This window comes from Eleutherodactylus coqui, chromosome 12 (genome assembly GCF_035609145.1).
Source record: "Eleutherodactylus coqui strain aEleCoq1 chromosome 12, aEleCoq1.hap1, whole genome shotgun sequence".
Classification (NCBI taxonomy): domain Eukaryota; kingdom Metazoa; phylum Chordata; class Amphibia; order Anura; family Eleutherodactylidae; genus Eleutherodactylus; species Eleutherodactylus coqui.
This window is the reverse complement of record NC_089848.1, coordinates 123,407,868-123,429,100: the sequence shown is the minus strand read 5'-3', so window position 1 is coordinate 123,429,100 and position 21,233 is coordinate 123,407,868. Positions and strand designations below refer to the sequence as shown.

The window sequence follows — 21,233 nt, the reverse complement described above, 5'->3', positions numbered from 1 at the left end:
AAGTGAGTGAGTCAGTCAGTCCGTGAGTCAGTGAGGGCTTTCAGCTTTATATATATAGACTAGCTGATATACCCGGCTTCGCCCGAGTTAATTTGGTACTGGTGTTTATCTGATGTTCACACGGAAAGTCTTATAAAGTCGTGGTTACTTTAGAGATACTGAGGAAAAACATATGTTCACCATTTTGCATAGTTCTCTGCGTTACCCAGGAAACACCACGTGGAGGTAACCATGCGACGTTTCCTTCATATAAAATGACATCAGGAAGTGAGAGAATTAGATTACGTACATAAAATTTGGACACTAATTCTTTTGCGCATAGAATTGAATAATCGAGTTGGGACCCATTAGCTTTTACTATTTATGACGTAATCAATGTTCATGCCAAATTTCCCGTTTCTATGACACCGGAATGTGAGAAAATTAGATTCTGTACGTAAAATTTGGGCGCTAATTCTTTTGCGCATAGAATTGAATAATGGAGTTGGGACCCATTAGCTGTTACTATTTATGACATAATCAATGCTCGTGCCAAATTTCCTGTTTCTATGACATCGGAAAGTGAGAAAATTACATTCCGCACGTAAAATTTCGATGCCAATTCTTTTGTGCTAGAATTGAATAATCGACTTGGGACCCATTAACTTTTCCTTTTTATGACATAATCAATGCTCCTGCCAAATTTCACGTTTCTATGACATTGAGAAGTGAGAGATTTAGATTATGTACGTAAAATTTTGACGCCAATTCTTTTGCGCATAGAATTGAACAATCGAGTTGGGTCCTATTAAGTTTTCCTATTTATGACATAATCAATGCTCGTGCCAAATTTCCTGTTTCTATGACATTGAGAAGTGAGTGATTTAGATTATGTACGTTAAATTTCGACGCCAATTCTTTTGCGCTAGAATTGAACAATCGAGTTGCGACCCAATTTCTTTTCCTATTTTGGAGATAATCTATGCTTGCGTCAAATTTCATGTTTCTACGACATCGGGAAGTTGGAGAACTTTTGGCGAGTCAGTCAGTCAGTCAGTCAGTCAGTGAGTCAGTGAGTTAGTGAGGGCTTTCAGCTTTATATATATAGATTTAACATTGGCCATCAGTATGGGATTCTGTTGGCATTCCATCATTTCTGGATCTGGCTATTCCACATCGTGTATTTGTTTTGGAGGGAAATATTCTTTAATTATCTCACTAAAGATCCAATTCCCTTTAGGTTGGGTTCAAATATTGTGTTTTCAAGAAAAGCGCTGCGTTGTTTTCTTCTACATAAAGGTCAAAAGCGAAATATAGAACTCACCAAAAACAATGTTTTTCTTCTTCTTTGTAGCATATTTCTTCCTTTTTGCTGCATTTTTTTTTTAATCACGAGTTTTTTTTAATTCAAAATGCAGCATATTGCATGTTTGGTATTTTTTCTGAGGTTTATATTTAAAACATGAGAAATGCATGGAAAAAAGTATATTTAAAAAAGGTACAAAAAACAGCGGCAAACCTTCCCCCCCTAAAAAAACTATAAAATTCGTAGTGATTTTTTTTACAACACAAAGGAAAAACATTGCAGCATAGCGGTTTTGCTAATCTTACATTTCAGACTTTGCAGGGCATTTTTTTCTCCCCGCTTTCAAAAAATCATAACTTTTATTAATTAGAGATGAGCGAACGTACTCGTAACGAGTACTTAAGCACCCGAGTACCGCCATTTTCGAGTACTGCAGTACTCGCGCTTAAAGATTCGGGGGGCGCCGGGGGGCGGGGAGAGGCGCGGCGGTGCGGGGGGGAGCAGCGGGGAACAGGGGGGAGCCCTCTCTCTCTCCCTCTCCCCCCCACTCCCCACTGCTACCCCCCTGTGCCGCCACGGCGCCCCCCGAATCTTTACGCGCGAGTACTGCAGTACTCGAAAATGGCGGTACTCGGGTGCGCAAGTACTCGTTACGAGTACGTTCGCTCATCTCTATTATTAATCCATAGACAGAGCTGTCTAGGGCTTGTTTTTTGCAGAACAAGTTCTATTTTTCCATGATACTATTTACTGTACCGAATAATGTGCTTCATTTGTTTTTCATTTTTAAGCGAAATGAAACAGGAAAAAATGCAATTCTGCAGTCTTTGGGTGGGGGGCGGTGGGGGTCTTGTTTCTACGGCATACATGCTGGAGCAAAAATGACATGATAACTTTATTCTATGGGTCAGTAAGGTTGCAATGATATAAAATTGATGGTTTTTTTGCTGTACTCCTTAAAAATAAAATATCTTTAGAAAAAAATAAATTACTTTCTGCCGCCATCTGTGAAAAGTCATAACATTTTTTATTTTTCCATCAAAATAGTGTAGTGAGGATTTGTTTTTTGTGGGATGTCCTGTAGTTTCTATCAGAGGCATTTTGGAGTACATATGACTTTATAGCTTTTTATTAGATTTTTCCCTTTGAAATGGGTTGACCAAAAAGCGCAATATTACATTATATTCTATCAAGCCATGCAGCAGCCATTGTTTCATAACCAATAGGAAATAGTAGCTCTGGGAGCCTACAGAAGGCCCCCAGTTTCCATGCCAAATGAACGGCACCCCATAATTTCATCATGGGAGGGCCATTCGGTACTCCCAAACTCCAATTAGGGCATTTTAATGCAGTTGTCAGAATTGAAGATGGAATTTAATTTCAACTGTTTTTACTAAGGGTTTTACAAATGTGGTACCGGTGCATAACATTCTTATGACCCCACACAGGGGGCTGATTGTTGCCATCTTAAAGTACACTAGTTTTTAACAAAAGAACATACTCCCAATATGGAGTAATGGGGGGGGGGGGGGGGGTAACAAAGGATATAAAACATGGGATCATCAAGGATCCATATCAGCTGCTTAGTGCGGGGGGTCAATAATTGAGGCTGGTTTTCGATGGGATGTTTGTGGATGAGACATAGTTACATAGTCCTGGAATCTCGAGATAGCCATTCCAGGGTTGCCATGTACCTAGAAAATTAAATAAGGTTTCCCTCCGGACTGCGTGGATCCTTTCATAAAGCATAATTGTGGATATTCTATTAGGCACCTCAGAGAAAGAGAGGTTTGAGGATTTCCATCTAGAGGCAATATGGATCTTGGCAGCCATACAAATAAACTGAATGAGCTTATGGGCTCTAAATGTAAACTTAGGTGGGCAATCCCCCAGGAGAAAGACTGTGGGAGATTTAGGTATTGGACCTACAAATAAATGGTTTAGTAAGTTGTGAACTTGTGACCACGGTTTCTCCATCTCCAGACAGGACCACCAGGTATGAAACATACTCCCCACAGCCTGACAACCTCGGAAACAAAGCAGTGAGGATGATGGAAAGAGGTGATGCACTCTCTGTGGCACTAAATACGTTCTATGTAGGATTTTAACTGAAATTTTCATGAGGGAAACTTGATGTCTGCCCTTAGTGATCGTGGAGCAGCAATGTTGCCATCTTTTTAGAGTCATCTGCATCCACAAGTCCTCATAATGTCCCCGAAACTATACAGAAGCGCCCCTTGTCATCTCCATCCAGCTGGTTCATGTGCAGTGGTAGGGAGTTGTTGAAACTATTCACTACCCCCTTATGTTTTGTGAGAACAGAAGCAGCGTGGAATCTAGAGTAATGTGGGTGGAAATAGCTAGTGATGGAAGAGTGGGAAAAGTGGGCTTTCTGGATGCATATTACATCTCAGGGATGTTTCATATAAGATAGGAAAGCCTGTTTTCGTTTCTGGGACAGTTGAATCACCGTACATTATATGAAATGACGTGGACCATAAGCAGAGACTACACATCGCTGTTGGAAACCCTGTAGACCAGAGCTCCATGGTGGATCACTAGGACATTAACATGGAATGAACTTTCTTGATGACCTAAGTAAGGGGGAACTGAACATTAACTTGCAGTTCATGAATGGTAGAAGCATAAACTGTAAAACAGGGACGTGGGTCCTAAGACCCAACCATGGATGGCTGATATCATTCCTCAATAGCGGGTATTTGACAGTCATCTTTGTGTGTAACAACATGAAAAGCATGGCTGGACCTGCATTGGTTTTTAAGAAATGTAACCATTTACAAGGCTTTACACCTTGTAGTTGCGGAAGGGGTTAATACCTCCTGTCTCCAATAAACATCCATCTTACTCTGCAAGTCATTTTCAGCCCAGTCTAAAAGCCCATCGAGTGGGATAAAGGTATCTGCAAAAAGCATACAAAACTTAGCTATAACATGTTCAACCTAATATGTTGCAACTGAGTTTAAGTAGACCTAAGGCCCATAACATTATGCACAAGCCTAACACTGGCCTCCGACTGACCAGTGTCACATGTGTCCATGCTCCAATGCCCTTTAAGAGTTCCCCCCTATATATTTTTGCTCAAGTGCCTGAATCCATTCTGGTCCAAGCTGGAGTGGAGGTCGCCCCAGTTGGTCATCTGATTGGACCTGCTGTAGCCCCTGTTTGTCTGCGGCGGACCTCTTGGTCCTGGTGCAGTCATCACTGGAATGCAAGTAGTGTCTACAGCTTGATAGGCATCTGCCAGGGTTCTTGCTGAATACAATCTTCTATGCTATTGGAAAAGAATGGCAAAAGGGAATCCCCATGTATATTTTATGTTAGCTGTGAAGTACCTGAGTCACGAATCACACGGATCTGCATTTTGCTAGCGTAGATCGGGCTATATCCGCATAAAGTTTAACTAGGGTAAGAAGTCCTGGTAATTGGGACATTTGTCTCGCCACTGCCAGCAGCTGGTCTCGTATTTCACTGTAATGTAATTTCAAGATCACATCTTGGGGTAGAGCAGAGTTAGGAGGGTGAGTCAGGGCCCAGTGGATCCTGTTCATCCATAGCGGTTGTTGGTCAATGTTGGGCTGAAGTGTGGAGAAAAGGGTGGTGACTGACTCTTTCAGAGCTGTCACTGACTCCGTGAGTCCTCCGATTAGGATATTTGCTTACCTGGACCTGTTTTCCAGTTTTTCATTTTTGGACTCTTGGAGATATAGTCTGGACTCTAGCTCTTCAATGCACTGTTTATCGATCTCCAGTGCAACCACAATGTCATCCATCTTCTGTTCCAGCCCATCGGTTCTCTGGCGGCATCACTCCTATGTTTGAATCAGGTTTAAATTGGGTTGCAAATAATTCCAGTAAAGTACCCTGTGTTGTAATTTGAGATACCTATGGGGTCTTTACTTTAGTTATGGTCATTTCTGAAACTGTGTGAGTCAGCTGCATAAATTATAAAGCCTTTCTTAGAGAATGTGAAGGTCCAGCCGAAGTGTAATCTAGTTGTACATCAGCGCATCCTTCTCAGACCACCCATGTGTCGCACACTGACAGTAGGGGGTGGGCATAGTCTATGGCATATAGTAGATGGTAGAAAGAGTCCGTACACAGGATGCTCAGAAGTGTGGAAGCTTTATGAAGTTGTAACTGTTGGGAGTCAGTAGTAACCACACGGGTGATTGCTGTTGTTCAGCGTTAAATCTTGTGGTTTTCTGCTATTATGTTACAACATATGCATAGCAATATAGGGTACTGTCTCCCCTCTTTCCAGGGCCATGCAGCTTCTGGGGTCACTCTGGGCTGATAGTGCTTAGCTCCCTCTCTCCCAGCTCACTGTGCTACCCAGTTCTTCTGATGCAACAGCTCACTTGGCTATCAGGGAGTCCCTCTTGTTCTTGGGTAGACTTTTGGATGGCTGTTAGCAGCACTACACACCTCCAGGGGGCTGGGCCTCCCTGAAAATTCAGACTGGGGATTTGCAGGCCCAAGGAGGCCACTTTTAGCTGCAGCCTCCAGCTGTGGTGTAGTGGCTCCTCAGACCCCTCTCTTCATGTTTCCTGGTCTCAGGGAGCCAGCGCTCCCACTCTGGAGTGTATCTGGTGCTTGGATTGAGGTAGTCATTGGCGGTTAGACCCCGGTAACACCCGCACTGCCAGGTCCCACTCACCTGCTTCTTGTTGTTGGAGAGGGGCCTGATGGTGAGGTTGGACCTGCTCTTATCCTCCGAAGGTGGTCCTGTCGCTTTTACTGTCTCCAGTAACTTGTGGGTTTCTCGCAAAGTTGCTGCCGGGCTGTGGTACCCGGAAATCATGGCCTGGAATTCGTAGGCCGCAACAGGCCTCACCCCATGGTTGCTTCCAAACTGACCCTAAAGGGTCTCAATCTGCTCCCCTCAAGCAAAAGAGGGCAGCGGAGAGGCAACTGAGGCTATATGGGGCTCAGGTGAAGTGGGAAACCCTGGATTTACTGACTGGTCTGCAGAGCTCCACAGGCTGTGTACTCCCCCATACCTTGAACCACCATGATGTAACTGTACATCATGGAGTGTTAAAGCCAGGAATCTTGACTTTAAAATTAGACCAAAAGCCTTGCTGAAGCCACAATTAAACTGGGGCTGCAGTTATTTGAAGTAGAATGAGCTCTGTTCAAAACTGTAATCTCATTTTCCTGTTGAAGAAACAGAGCTCAGGGGAATAAATAGGGTGGATAATAATCATTTTTATTTCTATAGTGCCAACATATCCCACAGCACTTTACAAGCCATAGAGAACACAGACAACATAGGACATTACATACAACAGTAAACCAATAGAAAATTTTAACAATACGGGTGAGGGTCCTGCTCAAAAGAGTTTACAGACTATGAATAAGTCGGGGTGACACAACAGGTACAGGTTAATCTTGATAAGTATGCACAGTACCTTTTTTTAGTTCACAAATCCATTCATATGCATCATCACAGTGTTCATCACTCCACCACAAGGAATAAGCAAACATAATCACACAGAACTCCTCTCCATCGCGATTGTTGGGTTCACCACGCAACCAGTTTTTATAAACGAACTAATGAAAAAATGAAAAATAGCATTCATCAACTAATAGTAAGAAAAGTAAAATTCACAATATTAATAGATGATATCCAAGTCACCTTGTCAAAGTACATATATAATATCCGCTAGGACTGCTGGTATATTAAACATATCTCACGTAACAGTTTCACTGAGGGTGTTTGCACACTTTCACAGTCTAGACGTGGCTAAAAGCACATTAAAACCTCAGCTGAAAAATTGTGGTTTCGGAAGCAGTTGTCATTTTTATAGGTGAAATATATATGTGATAATGAATGCATCCTCAGGGTATGTTCACACAGCAGAAACCCATGTTAATTATAATTTGACTTTGGTTTCATGGGAAATCCACATTGAAAATCCATGTGTTTAACAGTAGATTTTATGTAGGCAGATTTCCTATTTTAATGCCTGAATTTGCCATGGAATACACTGCAAATATGTGATATGTTCCTTTTTTGCACAACGTAGATTTCAAAATACATGATGGGAAAAATCTGTGCAGTAGTTCAAATTTCATTTTGTATCTCTGTGGCAAAATCCAAGTTCAAATGTTCAGTGTGAACCATACATTGTCAATACAATAAGGGTGTTAGTGAAATGAATATGACTCCATGTTCTATCCTATGCGTTGCCATATTGTAAGCCTGTAGCAATCTTATGTGTCTCTTTTCACTATATTTATTTGTCCTTTTTCTGGAGGATTTGTGGATATTAAATGGTTATTTAATAAGCCTTGAGGGAATCACTAAGGCTTTTGTTCCAGAAGATAGCTACTGTGGCCTTTAGGCTGGTCGGTGGGTCAAACTGACATGTTTCTAGCTGTTCACATATGTTTCTAAACATTCTCTCTAAACAGCTTTTTGTTTAGATTTATTGTTCCAAGAAGTTAATCATGCATGGTCAACTCTGCAACTGATAGCGTTTTGTTGGCATTTTAAATGTTAAATTCTTTATCTTGTATATTTATTTTGTGTTTATGCTTCTTTGAACAATGGTAACAAATGAATTATAATAGAGTTGAATAATTGTAATTGAACATGTGAACCTATAAAATCTGTCATCTCTCACTCGATAAACAGATTACTTTGGATCACATCCCATGTTGTGTGATTTAATGTTAGTCTCTTGAGCTCATGTTACCTCTAACAATTGAATTTGGACCCCAATAGCATATTGTAATGCAAATATCGGTTTGCACTAACAAGGGTGTCGGCTGTTTCTTACAGCCAACACCCACCTGCAACAGCTCCAATTAGCAGCATCACTTATTGGAGCTGCTAACCTTTTAAATGCCATCAATTTTGACATCGACATTAAAATGCTGCGATCGTTGTTAGAGGGTCCTGCACTGTCTGCTGCGATGAGATCGCCGGGTGCCGTGCGGTTGCCATGGCAGCCGGGGGCCTTTTGAAAGGCACCATGGCAGCTATTGCATATTGCCTATCAAGCCACGCCTGTGGCTTGATAGATTTCCTGTCTGATCGCAGTATAATAAAATGCTATGGCATTAGATCTTACTGCAAAAACAATCAATCCATCATAAGTTCTTGTCCAATGGGGGCTAAAAAATGTAAAAGTTGATTTTAAAAAGTTTTATTAATTATTAATACAAATAAAAGGTAATAAAGTAAAAAAAAAATGTTTGCCATATTTATAATAAAATAATCAAAGCACAAAACATATTTGATCACCAAAAAAGAAAAAAATATTAAAAAACTAACTTTATTGATTATTCTTAAAAACTAATTTGTGCACAGACTCAAACATATATGTATGAGGTAGGATCCCAGTTTATGTATGGACACCAGAGATATTACCCCCTCATAACTTATTTTTTCTAAATACACGGTGTGCAAAGTACCAAAAACCCATATAGTGTGTGAATATACGTATGATGCCAACTCTCGGCACCTTATCCTAATGAAAAATCCCGAATAGGAAGGCACTTCCTTTTTCCATAAGAGAGCCTTTTGGTTTTGGCTGACAAATTGCAGACCCAGATGTGATCGTCTGCGTATTCTATTTATATGGCTCAGAGTCAGCAGCCCATAAACTGAGAAACAGAGCAGCAATTGTTGTAGTGCGGTCTTCTGTTTTCCTGATTCCAGTCGCTTCTAATCATGTTAGACCCCTTTACATAATATATGCCCCTTAATCTCCTCTTAGGTGGCAGCAGATTTCATAAATATTAGGGCTGGCTCCTTCAGATATTCAGATCAGTTTATCCTGGTGATGTTATAACCCAGGGCAAATTGAGAAAGGGTGAGATAGAATGTGCGCTATCCTGTGTATCATGGCACACTTTTCATTATCTTTCCACTCAAATAAATCATGCCCCAGTCAAATATAAATAATGGGGAAGAATGGGTTAACTTCAAAACAGCAATTAGGGTATATATGCCCCTTATATACTGTCCTTTCTGTAAACACCCCTTGTTTCTCCGGGTGGAAATTATAAACCCAGCAATAAAGAGGTTAACTCATGTGACCCTGAAGTGTAAAGCGTTAGCAAGGTGAACTGTTCGCTAGTATAATACCCCTATTACAAGCAAGATAAATTCCCTCCTGTTAAATTGTTAGAAAGACGGTCTGGAAAAGGAAGGGGTTAATGTCAGATATGTACATCTTGTAGCTAAGGGAAACTCCTATCTGACTCCTATGGCGCTAGTAAGCCATGATAATTCTAGCTGAGTGGGCACCGTTGTAGCCGCCCGACAGATGGCATTGGGTGGCCGGCTAGTGCTAAGCTAACTAACTATATGTAGTATACTAACTAATCTAAACTACATCGACTCATTTCTATAGCCAGCTTTACATTCTGGCTGTGTCATCAGGATGAAGAGAGAACAAGCGGGAGCAGTCATGATGCCTGGCCGCATTCCCTATGGTCAGTGCCACACGTCAGATCCTGACAGCGCTTATATATTATTGGCCCCTCCTTCCCCATTTCTGGGGTAATACCCCTCTCCACCAATCCTAAAGCACCATCATCCCATAGGACATCCCCCTCCACTTCTCAGGATGTGTGTGCGAGTGGGACACTGCCTGCCGTGACTTCAAATGGTGATCAGCACTGGACAGCTCCCTCCATTAATGTGTATTAGCATGCCTCCTTCACAATCAGTATATCCTTTTATTAATTAATTTTTGATTAACATGAGAGATAGATTACTGTGATATACACTTGTGGAGATCATATTGTTTTATGGTGATTTTAAAGGGGATGATTACCTTAAAGGGATGGTTTTCATTAGTTATTGCAGAGGCCAAAAACTGTATTTATATTATACCTCAGAGATAAACCGGATTAGTCAATTTTACCATAGGTCAAAAGTCACAATCAGATATCATTTGAAAGTCCTTCGCAAGACTAGGCAGCAGCTCAGGGAAGGATACTAGCTCACGTGGGAGTCGCCCTATGTTACACAGAAGACTGAATCCACTTATAACACCCATACAATTAAAAAAAACATGTGGGACAAACTCAGTATTCTTCCTCCTAAATTAACATGCTATAATGATATGCACGATTACTGCAACAATCCCCATATACTAAGCATTATATCTAAAAAGCATACTTAGTTGCACATGAGCATTTAAGATAACTATATCATTTTTCTGTATAATGCTATAGAAATTCCTAACCAACCATTATAGACCTTGATAAAATCTACAAATGAAAAAACAATGTTGTCTTCCATGTCAATGATGTTTTTGAATAGTCTAGAAAACCTGTATTACAAATGTGTTATTACCATTCTATTGCAAAATAAATAAATTTATAAACAGCAAAAAAAAACAACCCATAAATCAAACCCGATTATTATAACCTTCAGTTAAATCAACTACAAGAGAAATAGTATTAATCTTGGTGACAACACATTAGAATGTTTTTACTGTTTTTTAATTGCATTAGCGTTAAGTGCATTCAGTCTTCTGTGTAAACACATCCCTAGTTTTATCAGTAATGCTGTGACACTATCAATAAAGGCAAAATTTTTGTATAGCTCCGAAGGTGAACCTTCTGTTACTGAACTGTTTAATGATCTCCACAAGTGCATATCACAGTAATCCATCTCTTATGTGTATCAAAAATTAATTAATGAAAGGTTATACTGATTGTGAAGGAGGCATGCTAATACACATTAATGGAGGGAGCTGTCCAGTGCTGATCTTTGCACGGGACTTAAATAGCTCCATCGTGATATATCGGAACTAGAGATGAGTGAGCGTATTCGTCCGAGCTTGATGGTCGTTCAAGTATTAGGGTGTTCGAGATGCTCGTTACTCGAGTAGAGATGAGCGAGCACCAAAATGCTCGGGTGCTCGTTACTCGGAACGAACTTTTCGCGATGCTCGAGGGTTCGTTTCGAATAACGAACCCCATTGAAGTCAATGGGCGACCAGAGCATTTTTGTATTTCGCCGATGCTCGCTAAGGTTTCCTTGTGTGAAAATCTGGGCAATTCAAGAAAGTGATGGGAACGACACAGCAATGGACAGGGCAGGCGAGGGGCTACATGTTGGGCTGCATCTCAAGTTCACAGGTCCCACTATTAAGCCACAATAGCGGCAAGAGTGCCCCCCCCCCTCCCAAAAACTTTTACTTCTGAAAAGCCCTCATTAGCAATGCATACCTTAGCTAAGCACCACACTACCTCCAACAAAGCACAATCACTGCCTGCATGACACTCCACTGCCACTTCTCCTGGCTTACATGCTGCCCAACCGCCCCCCCTCCCCCCCACAGCGCACACCAAAGTGTCCCTGCGCAGCCTTCAGCTGCCCTCATGCCACGCCACACTCATGTCTATTTAGAAGTGCGTCTGCCATGAGGAGGAACCGCAGGCACACACTGCAGAGGGTTGGCACGGCTAGGCAGCGACCCTCTTTAAAAGGGGCGGGGCGATAGCCCACAATGCTGTACAGAAGCAATGAGAAATAGAATCCTGTGCCACCGCCATCAGGAGCTGCACACGTGGGCATAGCAATGGGGAACCTATGTGCCACACACTATTCATTCTGTCAAGGTGTCTCTGCATGCCCCAGTCAGACTGGTAATATGCACCTTAACAGTAACTGCGTTGGTGGTAATGTGGTGGTGACTGCGGACCTAGTAGCGCGGTTTTATTTTGTTGGTTTTCGGAATGTGGCCAGGATTAAGTGGGCCTTGGCGGGGGGATGGTGGGGGGGCTCTCTTGTAGTGTCGGTAAAGGTGAAATTCTTGGACTGCCACCAGACGAACCAATGCAAAGGCATTTGCCAAGAATGTTTGTTTTCCCTGTTGGAGGAGGAGGGGGATGTTTTTGAGGCACTACGTGTCCTCTCCACGTGTCCGTGGTTATATGCACCTTAACAGTAACCGCGTTGGTGGGAAATGGCCTCGCCGCCATCATGTCTTTGGGAAGCCTCTGTTTCCACACCCCAGAGACATACCATTAGCAGCGGTATAGGCAGAGCCCAGAATTCGTAACATTTCAGCCGTAGCATTAGGACAGGCCCCACTAACATATCACTAGCAGCATTATAGAGGGAGCGCAGTCTTCGTTCCATGTCAGCAATAGTAGCACTCAAGACAGGCCCCAGTAACAATTCCGAAGCAGCATTATAGCGGGAGCGCAGTCTTAGTTCCATGTCAGCAATAGTAGCACTCAAGACAGGCCCCAGTAACAATTCCGAAGCAGCAGTATAGTGGGAGCGCAGTCTTAGTTTCATTTCAGTAGCTGCAGTATAGCCAAGGCCCAAGTTACATTTATGTAGCTAAAGTGTAGGCCAACCCCACACACCTTTCTGTACCATGAGTGCAGGCGAAGAACATACAAATTGCTATGATTACACTGTAGTTGAGGGCCCCAAAAAATTGGTGTACCAACAGTACTAATGTACCTCAGTAAAAATTGGCCATGCCCAACCAAGATGGCAGGTGAAACCCATTAATCGCTTTGGTTAATGTGGCTTAAGTGGTAACTAGGCCTGGAGGCAGCCCAGTTGAACGAAAAATTGGTTCAAGCTAAAGTTTCAACGCTTTTAAGAGCATTGAAACATATAAAAATTGTTTAGAAAAATTAGATGAGTGAGCTTTGTGGCCCTAAGAAAAATTGCCCGTTCAGCGTGATTACGTGAGGTTTCAGGAGGAGGAGCAGGAGGAGGAGGAGGAGGAATATTAGACACAGATTGATGAAGCAGAAATGTCCCCGTTTTGGATGGTGAGAGAGAACGTAGCTTCCATCCGCGGGTGCAGCCTACGTATTGCTTACGTATCGCTGCTGTCCGCTGGTGGAGAAGAGAAGTCTGGGGAAATCCAGGCTTTGTTCATCTTGATGAGTGTAAGCCTGTCGGCACTGTCGGTTGACAGGCGGGTACGCTTATCTGTGATGATTCCCCCAGCCGCACTAAACACCCTCTCCGACAAGACGCTAGCCGCAGGACAAGCAAGCACCTCCAGGGCATACAGCGCTAGTTCAGGCCACGTGTCCAGCTTCGACACCCAGTAGTTGTAGGGGGCAGAGGCATCACCGAGGATGGTCGTGCGATCCGCTACGTACTCCCTCATTATCCTTTTACAGTGCTCCCGCCGACTCAGCCTTGACTGGGGAGCGGTGACATAGTCTTGCTGGGGAGCCATAAAGCTGGCCAGGCCCTTAAAGACTGTTGCACTGTCTGGGCTGTACATGCTGCTCGATCTACGCACCTCCCCTGCTACCTGGCCCTCGGAACTGCGCCTTCTGCCACTAGCGCTGTCGGATGGGAATTTTACCATCAGCTTGTCCGCCAGGGTCCTGTGGTATAGCAACTCTCTTGAACCCCTTTCCTCTTCGGGAATGAGACTGGGAAGGTCCTCCTTATAGCGTGGGTCGAGCAGTGTGCACACCCAGTAATCCGTAGTGGCCAGAATGCGTTGAATGCGAGGGTCACGAGAAAGGCATCCTAACATGAAGTCAGCCATGTGTGCCAGGGTACCTGTACGCAACACATGGCTGTCCGCACTAGGAAGATCACTTTCAGGCTCCTCCTCCTCCTCCTCCTCCTCCTCCTCAGGCCATACACGCTGAAATGATGACAGCCCAGCAGCATGTGTACCGTCAGCAGTGGGCCAAGCTGTCTCTTCCCCCTCCTCCTCATCCTCCTCCTCCTCCCCCTGAACGCGCTGAGATATAGACAGGAGGGTGCTCTGACTATCCAGCGATATACTGTCTTCCCCCGACTCTGTTTCCGAGCGCAAAGCGGCTGCCTTTATGGTTTGCAGGGAACTTCTCAAGATGCATAGCAGAGGAATGGTGACGCTAATGATTGCAGCATCACCGCTCACCACCTGGGTAGACTGATCAAAGTTTTGAAGGACCTGGCAGATGTCTGCCAACCAGGCCCACTCTTCTGAGAAGAATTGAGGAGGCTGACTCCCACTGCGCCGCCCATGTTGGAGTTGGTATTCCACTATGGCTCTACGCTGCTCATAGAGCCTAGCCAACATGTGGAGCGTAGAGTTCCACCGTGTGGGCACGTCGCACAGCAGTCGGTGCACTGGCAGATTAAAGCGATGTTGCAGGGTGCGCAGGGTGGCAGCGTCCGTGTGGGACTTGTGGAAATGTGCGCAGAGCCGGCGCACCTTTACGAGCAGGTCTGACAAGCGTGGGTAGCTTTTCAGAAAGCGCTGAACCACCAAATTAAAGACGTGGGCCAGGCATGGCACGTGCGTGAGGCTGCCGAGCTGCAGAGCCGCCACCAGGTTACGGCCGTTGTCACACAAGACCATGCCCGGTTGGAGGCTCAGTGGCGCAAGCCAAAGGTCCGTCTGCTCTGTCAGACCCTGCAGCAATTCGTGGGCCGGGTGCCTCCTATCTCCTAAGCTGAGTAGTTTCAGCACGGCCTGCTGACGCTTGCCCACCGCTGTGCTGCCACGCCGCGCGACACCGACTGCTGGCGACGTCCTGCTGCTGCTGACACATCTAGATTGCGAGACAGAGGTTGAGGAGGAGGAGGAGGGTGCTTTAGTGGAAGAAGCATACACCGCCGCAGATACCACCACCGAGCTGGGGCCCGCAATTCTGGGGGTGGGTAGGACGTGAGCCGTCCCAGGCTCTGACTCTGTCCCAGCCTCCACTAAATTCACCCAATGTGCCGTCAGGGAGATGTAGTGGCCCTGCCCGCCTGTGCTTGTCCACGTGTCCGTAGTTAAGTGGACCTTGCCACTAACCGCATTGGTGAGGGCGCGTACAATGTTGCGGGAGACATGGTCGTGCAGGGCTGGGACGGCACATCGGGAAAAGTAGTGGCGACTGGGAACTGAGTAGCGCGGGGCCGCCGCCGCCATCATAGCTTTGAAGGACTCCGTTTCCACAACCCTATACGGCAGCATCTGAAGGCTGATAAATTTGGCTATGTGGACGGTTAACGCTTGAGCGTGCGGGCGCGTGGTGGCGGACTTGCGCTTGCGCTCCAACACTTGCGCTAGCGACGGCTGGACTGTGCGGTGCGAGACATTGGTGGATGGGGCCGAGGACAGCGGAGGTGAGGGTGTGGGTGCAGGCCAGGAGACGGTAGTGCCTGTGTCCTGAGAGGGGGGTTGGATCTCAGTGGCAGGTTGGGGCACAGGGGGAGAGGCAGCGGTGCAAACCGGAGGCGGTGAACGGCCTTCGTCCCACCTTGTGGGGTGCTTGGCCATCATATGTCTGCGCATGCTGGTGGTGGTGAGGCTGTTGGTGGTGGCTCCCCGGCTGATCTTGGCGCGACAAAGGTTGCACACCACTGTTCGTCGGTCGTCAGGCGTCTCTGTGAAAAACTGCCAGACCTTAGAGCACCTTGGCCTCTGCAGGGTGGCATGGCGCGAGGGTGCGCTTTGGGAAACACTTGGTGGATTATTCGGTCTGGCCCTGCCTCTACCCCTGGCCACCGCACTGCCTCTTGCAACCTGCCCTGCTGCTGCCCGTGCCTCCCCCTCTGAAGACCTGTCCTGTGTAGGCGTTGCACACCAGGTGGGGTCAGTCACCTCATCGTCCTGCTGCTCTTCCTCCGAATCCTCTGTGCGCTGCTCCCTCGGACTTACTGCCCTTACTACTTCCTCACTGCAAGACAACTGTGTCTCATCGTCATCGTCCTCCTCACCCACAGAAAGTTCTTGAGACAGTTGGCGGAAGTCCCCAGCCTCTTCCCCCGGACCCCGGGAACTTTCGAATGGTTGGGCATCAGTGACGATAAACTCCTCTGGTGGGAGAGGAACCACTGCTGCCCAATCTGAGCAGGGGCCCGAGAACAGTTCCAGGGAGTGTTCCCGCTCCTGAGCAGGTGTCATTGTAGTGGAGTGAGGAGGCTGGGAGGAAGGAGGAGCAGCAGACAGAGGATTCGGATTTGCAGCAGTGGACGGCGCAGAACTGTGGCTGGACGATAGGTTGCTCGAAGCACTTTCTGCCATCCAGGACAGGACCTGCTCACACTGCTCATTTTCTAATAAAGGTCTCCCGCGTGGACCCATTAATTGGGCGATGAATGTGGGGACGCCAGAAACGTGCCTCTCTCCTAATCGCGCAGCAGTCGGCTGCGACACACCTGGATCAGGAGCTCGGCCTGTGCCCACACCCTCACTTGGGCCTACGCGTCCTCGGCCACGTCCACGTCCTCTAGGCTTACCCCTACCCCTCAGCATGCTGTATTACCAGTGATTTGATTTCCCAGGCAGGAAATAAATTGGCGCAAGCCTGCAGGCCAAATATAATGTTTTCGCTTTTTTGCAAAGGGAAGGACCCACTGCGTATATTCAATGAACAAGAAGTTTAATATCTGTGGTGTGGCCCTCAAAAAGTGTCACACAACTATAGAGTAGCAGAGTTATTAACTCTAGCAGAGCAGGTATTTGCCAGTCAGGAAAGACAATGGCGCAAGCCTGCAGTAAACCGAAGCTGGTTGCGTTTGATTTTTGTACGTTCTCCACGCAGCACACACGTACACGGAGACCTTAGGACTGACACAGGCAGGCCAAATATAATTAATTGAATTCGCTTTTTTGCAAAGGGAGGGCCCCACTGCGTATATTCAATGAACAAGAAGTTTAATATCGGTGGTGTGGCCCTCAAAAAGTGTCACACAACTATAGTGTAGCAGAGTTATTAACTCTAGCAGAGCAGGTATTTGCCAGTCAGGAAAGACAATGGCGCAAGCCTGCAGTAAACCGTAGCTGGTTGCGTTTGATTTTTGTACGTTCTCCACGCAGCACACACGTACACGGAGACCTTAGGACTGACACAGGCAGGCCAAATATAATTAATTGAATTCGCTTTTTTGCAAAGGGAGGGCCCCACTGCGTATATTCAATGAACAATAACTGTGTTGTGGCCCTGCCTACACAATTCTGTCCCTGTAGTATCAATGGAGGGCGCAATGCTCTGCACAGACGATTTTTAGAAAAAAAAAAAAATGCAACACTGCTAACAGCAGCCAGCACAGTACTGCACACGGTTAAATTTGGCCCTAGAAAGGACCGTTGAGGTTCTTGAAGGCTACACTCACTCCTAACACTCTCCCTGCCTAAGCACCACTTCTGTCCCTAATACCGGGTGCAATGCTCTGCACTGCCGATTTTGAGAAAAAAAAAAAAAAAACCACTGCTAGCAGCAGCCTGCACACACGTAGATGTGGACCTAAGAAGGACCTTTGGGGTTCTTGAAGCCTACACTGACTCCTAACGCTCTCCCTACAGCAGCACCAGCACGATAGTACTTTCCCTCAGCTAACTCACAAGGCATGTGTGGCGAGCCGCGGGAGGGGCCGACTTTTATACTCGGGTGACATCTGATCGCCCCAGCCACTCACAGCAGGGGGGTGGTATAGGGCTTGAACGTCACAGGGGGAAGTTGTAATGCCTTCTCTGTCTTTCAATTGGCCAGAAAAGCGCGCTAACGTCTCAGAGAGGAAAGTGAAAGTAACCAGAACACCGCGTGGTACTCGTTACGAGTAACGAGCATCCCGAACACCCTAATATTCGCACGAATATCAAGCTCGGACGAGTACGTTCGCTCATCTCTATACTCGAGACAAGCACCACGCGATGTTCGAGTTACTTTCACTTTCATCTCTGAGACATTAGCGCGCTTTTCTGGCCAATAGAAAGACATGGAAGGCATTACAACTTCCTCCTGTGACGTTCCAGCCCTATACCACCCCCCTGCAGTGAGTGGCTGGGGAGATCAAGTGTCACCCCAGTATTAAAATCTGCCCCGCCTGCGGCTCGCCACACATGCATTCTGACAGAGATCAGGGAAAGTGCTGCTGATGCTGCTGCTATAGGGAGAGCGTTAGGTGTTATTTTAGGCTTGAAGAACCCCAACGGTCCTTCTTAGGGCCACATCTGACCGTGTGCAGTACTGTTGAGGCTGCTTTTAGCAGTGTTGCACAATTTATTTATTTTTTGTATATCGGGCGTGCAGACCATTGCGTCCTCAGTCTGCAGTCATTTTACTCAGTATTGGGGCAGTACTGGTGAGGCAGGGACAGTGGGAAAGGTGAAAGAGATATACTGTCTATATAGGCAGTCGGCTTTTTCAAAAAAATTGGGGAAAAATACTATATTTGGGCTGCCTGTGACCGTCTTCAGTGTACTGGGTGTCTGCTGGGGGTAGTAGTCCTAATTAATACGCAGCTAAGCGTTACAGCAGGCTAGCGCAAAATTGTTTCCTGGCTCTGCTGTGCCTGTTACATCACCACCGTGATAGCGCCAGAGGGAAACAGTAAACATAATATACGCTGCATACAGTATCTGTCTGCTGTTTCAGCTCACCATTTAAAAAAAGGGAAGCCAAATACTTCAGGCGTACCACTGCCCTTTGGCGACTTGACTGCTTCTGCGCTGTGAATTCCACTAGCTCAGTCCTACGCACCTACGTCTCACTACAGGCTTGCGCAAAATTGTTTCCTGGCTCTGCTGTCTCCATTACATCACCGCCGTGATAGCGCCAGAGGGAAACAGTAAACATAATATACGCTGCATACAGTATCTGTCTGCTGTTTCAGCTCACCATTTAAAGAAAGGGAAGCCAAATACTTAAGGCGTACCACTGCCCTTTGGCGACTTGACTACTTCTGCGCTGTTAATTCCACTAGCTCAGTCATACGCACCTACGTCTCACTACAGGCGTGCGCAAAATTGTTTCCTGGCTCTGCTGTGCGTTCCGTAAGCGAAGTCAGCCTCCAACCACGGGCCAATAAGCGGCACATTTAATTACACCGTTCTGTTTCTGCTCTACTCGTAATACACCATGCTGAGGGGTAGGGGTAGACCTAGAGGACGTGGACGCGGGCGAGGACACGGAGGCCCAAGTCAGGGTGTGGGCACAGGCCGAGCTCCTGATCCAGGTGTATCGCAGCCAACTGCTGCAGGATTAGGAGGGAGGCAAGTTTCAGGGGTCCCCAGATTCATCTCACAATTAATGGGTCCACGCGGTAGACCTTTATTAGAAAATGAGCAGTGTGAGCAGGTCCTGTCGTGGATGGCAGAAAGTGCATCCAGCAATCTATCGACCACCCAGACTTCTACGCCGTCCACTGCTGCAACTCTGAATCCTCTGGCTGCTGCTCCTCCTTCCTCCCAGCCTCCTCACTCCATTACAATGACACATTCTGAGGAGCAGGCAGACTCCCAGGAACTGTTCTCGGGCCCCTGCCCAGAATGGGCAGCGATGGTTCCTCTCCCACCGGAGGAGTTTGTCGTGACCGATGCCCAACCTTTGCAAAGTTCCCGGGGTCCGGGGGATGAGGCTGGGGACTTCCGGCAACTGTCTCAGGAGCTTTCAGTGGGTGAGGAGGACGATGACGATGAGACACAGTTGTCTATCACCCAGGTAGTAGTAATTGCAGTAAGTCCGAGGGAGGAGCGCACAGAGGATTCGGAGGAAGAGCAGCTGGACGATGAGGTGACTGACCCCACCTGGTTTGCTAAGCCTACTGAGGACAGGTCTTCAGAGGGGGAGGCAGTGCGGTGGCCAGGGGTAGAGGCAGGGCCAGATCGAATAATCCACCAACTGTTTCCCAAAGCGCCCCCTCGCGCCATGCCACCCTGCAGAGGCAGAGGTGCTCAAAGGTGTGGCAGTTTTTCACTGAGAGTGCAGACGACCGATGAACTGTGGTGTGCAAGGTTTATCGCGCCAAGATCAGCCGGGGAGCCACCACCACCAGCCTCACCACCACCAGCATGTGCAGGCATATGATGGCCAAGCACCCCACAAGGTGGGACAAAGGCCGTTCACCGCCTCCGGTTTGCACCACTGCCTCTCCCCCTGTGCCCCAACCTGCCACTGAGATCCAACCCCCCTCTCAGGACACAGACACGACCGTCTCAGGCCTGCACCCACACCCTCACCTCCGCTGTCCTCAGCCCCATCCAGCAATGTCTCTCAGCGCAGCGTCCAGCTGTCGCTAGCGCAACTGTTTGAGCGCAAGCGCAAGTATGCCGCCACGCACGCTCAAGCGTTAAACGTGCACATGACCAAATTGATCAGCCTGGAGATGCTGCCGTATAGGCTTGTGGAAACGGAGGCTTTCAAAAACATGATGGCGGCGGCCCCGCACTACTCGGTTCCTAGTCGCCACTACTTTTCCCGATGTGCAGTCCCAGCCCTGCATGACCACGTCTCCCGCAACATTGTACGCGCCCTCACCAACGCGGTTACTGCCAAGGTCCACTTAACAACGGACACGTGGACAAGCACAGGCGGGCGGGGCCACTATATCTCCCTGACGGCACATTGGGTGAATATAGTGGAGGCTGGGACCGAGTCGGAGCCTGGGACCGCTCACGTCCTACCCACCCCCAGAATTGCGGGCCCCAGATCGGTGCTGGTATCTTCGGCGGTGTATGCTTCCTCCACTAAACCACCCTCCTCCTCCTCCTACGCAACCTCTGTCTCGCAATCAAGATGTGTCAGCAGCAGCACGTCGCCAGCAGTCAGTGTCGCGCGGGATGGCAGCACAGCGATGGGCAAGCGTCAGCAGGCCCTGCTGAAACTACTCAGCTTAGGAGAGAAGAGGCACACAGCCCACGAACTGCTGCAGGGTCTGACTGAGCAGATCGACCGCTGGCTTTCGCCTCTCAGCCTCCAACCGGGCATGGTCGTGTGTGACAATGGCCGTAACCTGGTGGCGGCTCTGCAGACCGACAGCCTCACGCACGTGCCATGCCTGGCCCACGTCTTTAATTTGGTGGTTTAGCGCTTTATGAAAAGCTACCCACGCTTGTCAGTCCTGCTCGGAAAGGTGCGCCTGTTCAGCGCACATTTCCGCAAGTCCAAGACAGACGCGGCCACCCTGCGCACCCTGCAACATCGGTTTAATCTGCCAGTGCACCGACTGCTGTGCGACGTGCCCACACGGTGAAACTCAATG

At 47.1% G+C, this 21,233-nt stretch overlaps 1 protein-coding gene across 1 annotated transcript in view; it reads right to left on the bottom strand.

Annotated features, from left to right (window-relative positions):
- LOC136587226 (macrophage mannose receptor 1-like) overlaps positions 1–21,233 on the bottom strand; it is a 353,431-nt gene that overhangs the window by 176,780 nt on the left and 155,418 nt on the right. Inside the window, exon 15 of the mRNA XM_066585783.1 lies at positions 6,718–6,859. Coding sequence (XP_066441880.1) covers positions 6,718–6,859 — 142 coding nt within the window. The remainder of the gene's footprint in view (positions 1–6,717; positions 6,860–21,233) is intronic.